At 52.9% G+C, this 11,347-nt stretch overlaps 1 protein-coding gene across 1 annotated transcript in view; it reads left to right on the plus strand.

Moving 5' to 3' along the window:
• rreb1a (ras responsive element binding protein 1a) overlaps window positions 1-10,324 on the plus strand; it is a 32,824-nt gene extending 22,500 nt beyond the window's left edge. The window contains exons 9-18 of the mRNA XM_015033211.1: window positions 330-519; window positions 611-871; window positions 946-1,390; window positions 1,464-2,991; window positions 3,058-3,458; window positions 3,538-3,699; window positions 3,818-3,952; window positions 4,060-4,172; window positions 5,046-5,706; window positions 5,936-10,324. Coding sequence (XP_014888697.1) covers window positions 330-519; window positions 611-871; window positions 946-1,390; window positions 1,464-2,991; window positions 3,058-3,458; window positions 3,538-3,699; window positions 3,818-3,952; window positions 4,060-4,172; window positions 5,046-5,706; window positions 5,936-6,462 — 4,423 coding nt within the window. The 3' untranslated portion in view covers window positions 6,463-10,324. The remainder of the gene's footprint in view (window positions 1-329; window positions 520-610; window positions 872-945; window positions 1,391-1,463; window positions 2,992-3,057; window positions 3,459-3,537; window positions 3,700-3,817; window positions 3,953-4,059; window positions 4,173-5,045; window positions 5,707-5,935) is intronic.
• The last annotated feature ends 1,023 nt before the right edge of the window (window positions 10,325-11,347 follow it).

The following is an 11,347-nucleotide window of genomic DNA, read 5'->3' on the forward strand; positions in this document are numbered from 1 at the left end:
GGAGGAGAATGAATTTCAAACTTTTGAGGATCAAACTCCTGATGTTCTGGTTTGGTTCTGCTGGTCCGGTTTCAGGTCTAGCACCTGGTTCTGTAGCTCAGTCCATTCCCAGGTACTGGTACCAGATGCTGTTAGCTTTTTCATGCAGCAGAACCGATATAGGGGCCAAATGTTTCCAGGAACTGGAACCAAACGGATCGTAAACTGAAGAGATGACCCGGTTCTGGTTTCATGTCCAAATCATTGCTAAAGGATCGGATACAGAGAGTAAACAAACCCTGAGTTTAAGATTAGATTTGAATCTGGTTCTCCTGGTTTCTGCTCTCCAGGTGTGATCTCTGCTGCCTCTCTTTCCGGACTCACCGCGGACTGCTGCGGCACAACGCGGCGGTCCATAAGCTCCTCCCCCAGGACCCCAGCGGCCGCCCCTTCATCCAGAACAACCCCTCCATCCCCACCGGCTTCAACGACCTGGCTTTCATCGACTTCTCCTGCAAGAAGTTTGCTCACATCGCTCAGGTGCGCCCCGCGGCCGTGGTCGGACCGTCTCCACCTCGCCGTCCCACGGCTCCGCCGGCGCTCTGACCCGTCCGTCTGTCTGCCCCTTCAGGTGTGGTGTGAGACCAACCTGCGGCGCTGCATCAGTAAGTTCCACCGCTTCGTCTGTGACTCCTGTGACAAGGCGTTCCCGCTGCGCTCCGCCCTGGACCTCCATAAGACCGCCTCCCACTCAGACAGACCCGCTGAGGCCGCCGAGAGGCCGAAGGAGAACGGAGAGACGCGGGCCGACGAGGAACGTCAGGAAGCGGGGAATCCGCCGTCGGAGCAGAGCGGCTTCCTGGAGGCCCTCGGCCTGCAGCACGTGTCCAAGGTTTGCTCCTCTCCTGCTTCCTGAGGCCCAGAGCTGCTGGTTCTCGTTCTGATGCCGATGCTGCCATGTTCCAGGTGAAGTCCGGTCCGACCGACGACGAGATCCATCAGGCCCACCTGGACAGCATCAAGGTGATCCACGTGGAGCCTCCGTCCTTCAGCCTCCCCCAGGAGCCGGCCTCGGCCTTCCTGTCCGGCAGCCTGGGCGTGGCCCTGGGTCTGGGCGGCCTGGCGGCGCTCAGCATCCCGCTGCTGGAGGCGTCCGGCTCCGCCCTACAGGGCCTGTCGCACCGGGACGCCCTCAGCCTGCTGTCGCTGCAGCCCTTCCAGGCCGGCTTCCTGCTGCAGCCGGAGGGGGGCGCCGCCACCGCTGGCGCCGCCTCCTCCAGCTGCAAACCAGGAGAGTCCGGCGGCTCCGGAGTCATGGAGCTGGCCGACATCCAGCAGATCCTCAAGGTGGCCGCCGCCACGCCCAACCAGATGGGGCTGCCGCCGCTGGCCAAGGCGCCGGGCTTCACAGGTCAGTCCTTCACCAGCTTCTCCCAGTCTGACCGCCATACTGGTTCTTCTCTCTAACTGGTTCCATCCTGCAGGTCAGCTTACGGGTCAGAAGGCGATGCCGCCGCTGAAGCCCAAGCCTCCCATCAGCCCCCGCTCCAGCCTCAGCACCACCACCCCTCCGCCGCTGCAGAGCTCCCAGCAGGCCTCCCTGGGCTGCATCAGCCCCAGCCTGCCTCCACCCACTCCCTCCATCTTCAAGACGCCCTCCTCCTCGGCGGGAGGTGGGGCTCACATGGAGGCCGAGTCGATGGGCGACGCCAACACACCGCTGTCCGACTCGCCGCCCGCCGCCACCACGCCGCTCCAGGAGGAGGCGGGGCTAAGCGTCAGGAAGGCGGGAGGCAAAGCGGGGAGCGGCGCCGCCTCGGCTAAAGGCTCGTTCCCCTGCCGCTTCTGTGACCAGGTGTTCGCCCTCTCCGGCGCCCTGCAGGCCCACATGCGCTTCCACCTCGGCATCCTGCCCCACCAGTGCAACATGTGCGACTACGTGGCGCCGGACAAGGCCACGCTGATCCGCCACCTACGCACGCACAGCGGCGAGCGGCCGTACGTCTGCCGCATGTGCCACTACCCCTTCACTGTCAAGGCCAACTGCGAGCGCCACCTCAGGAAGAAACACGCCAAGACGTCCAGGAAGGACATCGAGAAGAACATCAAGTACGTCACCTTCAGCAGCGGAGCCGGCATCACCGCGGCGACCACCACGCAGGAGGCGGAGACGGGCTGCGAGACCACCTGCCGGTTCTGCGGCGAGGACCTGAAGACGTACCGCGCGCTGCAGATCCACCTGCGCACGCACAACGGCTGCCAGAGGAAGCCGTTTGAGTGCCGGCGCTGTGGCGCCGCCTTCCTGGCCAAGCGGAACTGCATCCACCACCTGCTGAAGCAGCACCCAGAGGTCCAGGAGCGCGAGATCGAGGGCCACATCACCACGCTGCTGCCGTCCACCTCCGCCGGCGCTGCGCTGAACGGCCTGGGAGCGGTGAAGGCGGAGGAGCTGCTGTACCCGGCGGAGCTCGACCAGCCGCTCGACTTCTCCGCCAAGGGGCGGGGCAGCCGGACGGCGTCTCCGGCCATCAAGACGGAGAACGCCTCGCACGGCTTCGACGGCGCCGACCCGGACCAGCCCATCGACCTGTCCATCCCAAGCAAGCGTCAGCGCCGGGAAGCCGGCGGCGGCACGGAGCTGAAGACGGAGCAGAGCCCCACCATGGAGCAGCAGCTCGCTGCGTCTCCAGAGGAGAAGGCTGCAAGCAGCGTTCTTCCTGTGCAAGCTCCGCCCCCGCCGGGCTGCTACCAGCTGCCTCCCGCCGCCGGCCGGGCGCAGCGCCTCAAACCGCTGCTGCCCAAGCCCTCCACCTCCTCGCCGCCCTCGGTGAAGGATCTGGCGCCGCTGGCCTCCATCGCTCAGATCATCAGCTCCGTGTCCGCAGCACAGGGAATGCTGGACGGCGCCGCCCAGACCGCAGCGCCGTCCTCGCAGCTCGACGCTGGCGCCGAAGCCTCCGGACCCGCCGCCCTGGATCCACCCAGCGAAGACGTGTCCGACGGATCCTCCAGGTACTTCCCCTCCTTCTGCCATACTTTGCCACCATTTGCAGCGTCTGACACTTCCTCTCCTAACAGACGGCGGGCACGCAAGAAGCCGGCCGCTCTGGCGGCGAGGGAGAAGGCAGCGAGCGGCGGCATCGACCTGGAATCCAGCGGAGAGTTCGCCAGCGTGGAGAAGATGCTCGCCACGACCGACGCCAACAAGTTCAGCACCTACCTGCAGACCGGGGCGGCCGAGCCGGCGAAGAGGCCTGAGACGGCGCCAGCGGCGATGGAACGAGCCGCAGCCACCGTAGTGGAGGAGAGGGACGACAGGGCGAGTGAGGAGGGGAAGCCGGCGGCGGCCATGACGGTTCCTCAGACTAAAGGAAAGAAGAACGCCTACTCCAACTCGGTGCAGAAGATGACCTGCCCGTTCTGCCCGCGCGTGTTCCCCTGGATGAGCTCGCTGCAGAGACACATGCTAACGCACACAGGTAACCCGCCGCACAGACTGCTACAGCAGAGCAGCAGGAAACCTAGCGGCGAACTGAAGCCTCTCTCCGTCTCCTTCAGGCCAGAAGCCGTTCCCGTGTCCGCGCTGCGACGCCTTCTTCTCCACCAAGTCCAACTGTGAGCGCCACCTGCTGCGCAAGCACGGCGTGACGCACCGGACGCTGCGGCGCAACGGGGCCATCGTGAAGAAGGAGGGGGACGATGGTTCGCACGAGAGCGCTGGTACGGACCCCAACCACGCTCCCCAGTGGTTTATGACCCGGTCCCCCGCTGCCACCCTGAGCCTCATGTTGAGAACCCTGGGTCTCCTCCTCTTGACGGTTCCTTTGTGTTTCTGCAGAGAGCCAATCAGAAACGGAGCAGCTGCCACCAGAAACCAAGGACCTCGCCCCTGAATCAGGCCCCGCCTCCACGGTCAACAGCCCCGCCCACTCTGACGTCACTCCGCTAAGCCCCACCCACAAAACAAGCCAAGGTCAGCCAATGAAAACACTTCAATCTATTCCAATGAAAACACTTCAATCTATTAATAACTCATCTATAAACAGTAAGCTAATGCTAATGCTAACGTTTGTGCCTCAGGCTGCAGTCCACCTGCAGAGCAACAAGACACAGAAACCACTGAGCAGCCTGACCAACGGGGGGCGCCAGAGACCAAAGGAGCAGCAGCAAAACAGCCTCTGCAGAGCAGCAAGGTAACAGCCTGTCAGACAAGATTCGGGGCTAAAACCAAAACATTTACTGTCCCTTTAAATACCTCGGTTGACCTGATAATGCCTGATTTTATATCTGATTAAGTTATTATCTCTGTTCTGTTAGATGTTACACTAATTAGATAAATTTGAACACTATTAACCTACTTAGCCTAAATTTAGCTATGATGCTAACTAGCTACACAGCTAACTTTGTGATGCTAATTAATCTGTTTCATCCCAAATGCATTTAAGGAATGACGACCTTCACACACAGGTAGAACACACCTGAGATTAACCTGCAGTCAAATAATTCTATTACCACCATTAAAATTGTGTTCAGTGGTTATTTATTTCATGATATATTTAATGTTGGCCTTCAGGGCTCACATGACTCTGAAAGTCATATCCTGACCCCCCATTTGGTGTCTGCCACACTCCCAGGGGTCGCGACCTCCACATCAGAGACCTCTGTTTTAAAATTAATCTAAATACAGAAAGATCGTACAGCTCAGTCCTGGAGACTTTTATCCTCTGTTTGACATTAAAATGCAGAGTCACAGGTTTCGTACTTATGTAGTTATTATTCATTTATCATAAAAGTCTAAAGTAATTCTTTGATTTAACGATGACTTAGTTTTACTCATTTCTGTTGCTTAATTGTCAGGTGTCGCTAAAAAGCCTCAAACCTAAAATAAAACTCATTTTTAGAATTCTGGTGAATTTACAGATATATTAGTCTAACTCCACACAGTCGGCCTATTTCAGGCTTCTGCCTCCCATGAACCACATGCAGTTCACACTCCGACCACCAGATGGTAGCAAAGCGAATAGCATCTTTAGCATAACGACCAACATGTCTTCCTGCTCCTTCAGGCCGAGAACACGGACGACGACGACTGCCACAGCAACAAGAGTCTCGACCTGAACTTTGGCAAGAAGCTCATCGACTTTAAGCTCTCCACTTCCTCCTCAAGCTCCGCCCCTCAAGAAGAGCCACGCCCCCCGTCTCCTTCAGCTGCGCCCCAGGACGCCTCGGAGATCCCCGAAGACCAGGACAAGCCGGCGCCCTCCTCTTCCTCGGCCAGCAGCCCAGCAGGGAAGCAGCAGCCTGACTACAAACACGTCTGCCGGGTTTGTATGAAGAGTTTCCGCTATGCAACAACTCTGGCTCGCCACGAGAGGGCGCACCTCTCAGAGGAGGAGCAGACGGCGGCGGTGACAGAGGAAGAGGAGGGTCCTTCACCTACGAAGGAGGAGGAAGAGGAGAGCGGAGCTGCTGAGCCGGAGACGGAGGAGAAGGAGGCGGAGATGGAGGAGGATGAAGGAGGAGAGCGGGAAGGAGAGAGCGATGGAGGCGAGAGCGGAGAGTCGGAGGAGGAGGAGAAGGAGAAGGAGGAGAGGAGCGACGAAGAGGCGTCAGAACCAAAGAACAACGAGGGAGGAAGGGTGGACAAGAGGAAGAAGATCTGCACCGAGTGCGGGAAAAGATTCTGGTCTCTGCAGGACCTGACCAGACACATGAGGTCACACACAGGTAGAGCACACCTTGACCCCGCCCCCAGAGGGCAGATAGGCCCCACCCCAGGGGCAGATAGACCCCGCCCCAGGGGCAGATAGGCCCCGCCCCAGGGGCAGATAGGCCCCGGCCCCAGGGGCAGATAGGCCCCGCCCTTAGCTCAGGTTTTTGGTGGAGGGAGGAAGCTGTGGTTGCCATGGTGACTCCCTCCTCTGTGCTGTCGGCGTGACGCTGTGTCTGTCCCCAGGCGAGCGGCCCTACCAGTGCCAGACGTGCGAGCGGACCTTCACCCTGAAGCACAGCCTGGTCCGCCACCAGCGGATCCACCTGCGGCCGCGAGGCGCCGACGGCGACGCCAGCGAGGACGGAGACTCCTGCGCCCCCACCCCCACCTCCACCTGCCCGCCGTCTGAGAACGAGAGCGAGTGCGGCAGCGGCGCTGCGGGGGCCAAGGAGCTGGAGGAGGAGGAGGACTCCAAGGAGGAGGTCGAAGGTCAGCGGGAGGGTTCTGGGTCGGCGGGGGAGGAAGACGTGGAGAAACGGTCCGACCCGGCCCCGCTGCCCTGCGCCGACCCCCACCAAGCTACTGAATCAAAGACGAGCACCAGCACCGACTCACCCGCACCACCAGACGGCGCCAAAGATCCCGCCAGCTGCCCACCAGGGGGCGCCGCGGCAGACGGCTTCATTCAGGGGCTGCTGGAGATCCACAGCAAGCCACCGCTGGAGCGCCGGCTGCCCAACGGAGAGCCCCCCCTGGTGGGCGTAGACTGAGGGACCCCATCACCGCAGTGCCATACGACCGAAGGACGACGACGACGATGATGCAAAAACCAGCGCGTAAAATCTTCTCCCGAAAGACAGAACCTCGTTTTCTTGAAGTGCCTTACTACTAGTCCGACTTCTAAAGATGTTTTTGTTGCTATATCTTTATCTGCGTTATTCCGGAGGATGGATCTAAATTTTTATAGCTTTTTATGATGACAGTGATTTACTATTTTTGTGCGGGAAATCTATATTTCAGCAATAAAAAGATTAAATGATTACGATTTATTGTTCTAGATTTGTGTTTTGAGAATCGATGATCAACTTGGAGACGCGGACGGACTTGGGAACTGTTCGGGTCGAACCGGAGCGGCGACGGACTTCTGCTGCTCCGGTTTGAACATCATGTTTCAGATTTAGACTGAATAAAATGGCGCCTGGCGATGGGACTGAGGAAAACTGTTGTAACTGGAAACCTGCCGGTTTGACTCCCATCTCTGCTGGCTCATGGAAACCTTCAGACTGACCTGGGGGGGGCGCCGTCGTTCCTGGTTAAACCCATCACACTACCCCCCCAGAGGCGTTTCTCTCATCATGATTCTCCGTTGATTCCAGGCCGCGCCGCTCGGCTCTCTGCATGTTTGCATTCATATTTAGGTGTGTTTGGGGGGGCTTCTGGTTTTGTGGATTTTCTTTTTTTAACTGAACAAATTGAACGTTTTTTGTGTGTTTTTCAGCGTGAATGTGAGCGTGTCTCTGGCCTGTCTCTCATCGTCGCCCCCTAGTGTTTGTTTTTAGGGTAACTCGCAGGGCCTCCGGCATGCTAACATGTAGCGGCACTAACACCTGTTCCAGGTTCAGTTTACCTCAACTTTTGCTTTTTAACTGAAGCTGTTAGCGCAGCTCCGGACGCAGCCCTGAAAATCCAACGTCTTCCTCCCGGGTCGCCCGGTTAAACCGAGGCGGCCGCCGCTAGCGGGCGCTAATGAGCGCTAACAGGCGCTAATGAGCGCTAACTTGTCGAGTGTGGGCAAGGCGATATCGGAGGTGTTTCTGGGCTCAGACAGACGCTGTGTGTAGCTGACCCGCGGCCTTTCAGCTCCGTGTCAGAACGGGACGACACTAGATCGGTGTAGCATCATCCAGACAATCTGACCTTCAGCTCAGTTAAACCTGCATTTACTCCCCTACAGTATTATCGTCTGTCTGGCGTTTTCCTGGGTCCTGTCCGGGTTTCATCTCCTCTCTTAGGGTCCGCCTCGACGCGTATTTCCTTTGGAAACGTCTGAACTTTACAGCTGACCCTAAAGGTCTTCAGCTGAGCATTAGAGACAATCATTGGTTTCCAGAAGAGGATAGGCGGATAGGTTTATATAGAATAAAACAGGTTGGTGTGAACACTATTTGGTGTCCGAAACCTGCTGCACATGTTCTAAAGGGCTAAACGTCCATCAGCACCAACCTTAGCAGAGGGACGGTAGCCTGGCTGTCTCTTCTTTTCTTGCTTGTGTGTAGAAAACTTTGCTTCTTGAACATTTTTCTTTTTTAATATTAGATGACCTCATAAGCAAATCAAACCTCAGTGGCTTATATTGGAACTGTAAGGCGGTGATGGTCGGTCGTTTAGCGGCTTCATTAGAGACGAATCAAGGATTTTTAGAGAAGTGGAACCGCTCCGATTGGCTCATCGCTGCCCTGAACTGGCACTAACGTTTTCCAAACCTACTACTACCACCTCTTCTGTTCGTACTACTAACTACAGTCAGGAGAGAAAGGCTCGGCCTCTTTAGCCGCTTCTGTAACAAACAACTGGACTTTATTACATCAAAAACTTTTGTTATTAATTATGTTCAACCATTAATCAGGTATCTGAAACTTAAAAAAGCTCTTGAGTTATAATTTTCTACCTGAGGTTGCTAACACCAGCTACTCTTTATGCTAATATTTAAAAAAAAGCTAAATAAAATCCAAATTGGATGTTTTTAGGTTGATTTTTGATTAATTGATGATAAGAAAATAGTTTGATGGGTTTTAGTCAAGATGCTACTCGGCTAACAGGCTAACAGGTCGCTGTTTTTAGTTTTCTGTCAGATTTCAGTCAACCATTCGATCAGTTTTCCTTCCATAATGATGAGCAGATTCTGTTTGATGAAATTTACCAGTTGGAATTAATTTACCCAAACATGTAACTTTGTTGATGCTAGCAGTGCTAAGGGATAAAAACTGTTTGATTGGCTAATGTTTCTTTTCCCTGAGTAGAAAGTTTTCTGAATAATGTCTGAAATTTTTCCTTATTTTCCGGATTATCGCAGATTAAAAGAACTAAAAACTCATTTGCTGAAACCCAAAGCAAGCTAGCTGAACTGTTACAAAACAATAAATCTTTGAGTTTAGGAATGAAATTCTGCCATATGGATTTTTATTACTTATTTTTCTTTCCAAAACTATTTTGCAGAGCGTTTTAATTCTTAGTGAATATAGGACCTTGCTAACAGGCTAACTCCCCTTCCTGATGCTAAGTAGTGAAAAATTTCTGTAACTTTTATTTTTATCAGACATTAAATAAAATTATCACCAAATTATTTGCAAAATGTGCCAATTTGAGACTAATTTTCACAAATTTGCAAACAAAGTTAGCGCTAACGCTGAAGTGAAGCTAATGCTAAACCTTAGCTTTAGTCTTTAGAAAACAACAAACCATATCTTAGTAATTAAGTTGTGAATATAGTCCATAAATATCTTTCTGTTTAAGCTGAACTGTATTTTGATGCTAACGGCCTTCATTAGCTTCTGTTGTTAGCGTTAGCTGTGCCGGAGAAGAATCGATGCTTTTCTCATGAATTAAACTTCCTGCAGAGGTCGGTGAAGGAGCGGCCCTTTCTCTCTCGATGGTTTCTGTCTTGTCTCTTCCTGTGTCCTCCCTGTCCTCAGGGGGTTTGTCTCCACGTCTGTCCCGTCTGCGTGTGCGGCCATATGAATACTGGACTTCCATTCGAATGCACATGGACTGTTTTTATTGTATTTATTTGGAGCCCAGGCGTGTGTTTCTGTGTGTGAGTTTAATTGTCTGCAATGACTTGAGAAGAAGCCATGTATTAAAATGTCACATTTATGCTGCAGAGTTGTTGAGGATCTGGTGTTTCTGTTGTTGTGGCCCGACCGGTTTGCTCCAGGGCTCGGCAGGAGGGACTCGGACTAGCAATAAGAATCCAAAAGCTTTATGTAGATTTTCCTGTGTGTGAGTCGAGAACAGTCTGTCTGGGTCTGTTGGTTCTGTTTATTTTTAGTTTTCTTCTATGACATAAATGCATATAAAACTGTGAAAATCTATTGTGATTAATTAAAGGGTGAGTTTTAGGTTAGATTTTTTTGCATGTTAATCTAATTTGTTCATTATGGATGATTTCTCCTTTCTCCATCACTTCTTGTGCTACACACACATATATAAAAATATCAAAATCTATATAATCTCGCTCTCAGGGTCTTTCACAAATCCATGATTTGAAATGCTTCTTGTTTTCCTCCTGAGTCGCAGCTTGTCCAGATTCCTTTGTCTTTTTTAAAGATGACATCATGATTCAGATCTGTCAATCACTACATTTAGCACTTGACTGTGAACTCGTCGTTACCAGACACAGAAAATGTGGTTCGATTTTTGGTCTCCAAACTCTCTGATCTGAAGCCTTTTCTGTTTTATTTAATGAGTTTTTCTTTGTGTACTGGACCTCAATCACAAAGCATTATAAAAACACAGTCTGGATCTTTTTCTGTCCCCTGCTGTTAGCAACATGACAGTGTTTCACAGAGTCTAGAGATGTAAGCCTCCTCTGTATTCAACCCAATAAGAAAAAGCAATAAAGATTATGTAAAGGAAAGGTGTGTGAATCAACACGGGTCATACTTCTGTCTTCTTTCATCGTCAGAACCGGATTCTGGGCCTTGAAGTAGTCCTCTCATTAAGGCTGCTTAACACCTAATAGACTCAGTTCTCTTTCTCGCCGAGTCAAATCAACCAAACCCTTAAGCAACCTGTTCCCCTCCTGGCCTGTGGGGGCGCTGCACCAAGAACCATTGAAGGAAATGACTAAAAACCTATGAAGACACTGAGAGAAACTTCTTTCTTCACCAGATGGAAACAAGATGGAGGCGTCAGATTTTAGTGGTTGGAGGATTTCTCTTTAGCAAAATGGCGCTAGCAGCCATTTCTGCTGCTAGCTCTAGGCTAGCATGTTAGCTTTCGTTGTATTTACCCAGAATGTCCTGAATGCTGTAGTCCACTTCCTGCTTTTGGAGCGGTCTCTGGTCCACTTGGCGTTCACATTCAAACCAAACCAGAGTTCACTTCAACATGACATCAGAAGACCAACAGTCACTGATTGCATCACGAGCGCGACTCCCTTTCAACAAGCCAAACCACCATTTGGAAGAGTGTTTAGGGACAATGGTGGACTGAGCAGAATGTCCAACATAACCTCCATCTCCTCCGTCGTTTGTGTCGAGTACTGATCACGTTTTGCTACTTTTCAGACTCTGGGACCCCTCAACTAGATGACGACACATTCACTAGAGCGCTTATCCAACTGTAATGGAAAACAACCCAAAAAGGTCAAGGGTCATCTAATCTGGTGTCCTGCAACTTTAAGAAGTGTCCCTGGTCACCTGAACCAGATAATTAACTCCTCAGTATGCAGTGAAGTTCACTAATGACCTGATTGATTCTGGTGTGTAGAAGCAAAGATGCAGCTAACGCGCGTCTTTAGGCCTGGATTTGAGAACCCGGTGGTGTAGAGTTAGTCAGAGTCTGGCCTCGCTGTAGAGGTGCCAATGTTTCCTTCAGTCTCAAAATGTCTGCCTGTCACGTTTTTCCCAGGAGGCTTTCCCCAAAGCATCAAGA

This window comes from Poecilia latipinna, unplaced genomic scaffold, assembly GCF_001443285.1.
Source record: "Poecilia latipinna isolate Pla-1442-1.1 unplaced genomic scaffold, P_latipinna-1.0 Scaffold261, whole genome shotgun sequence".
Taxonomy (NCBI): Eukaryota; Metazoa; Chordata; class Actinopteri; order Cyprinodontiformes; family Poeciliidae; genus Poecilia; species Poecilia latipinna.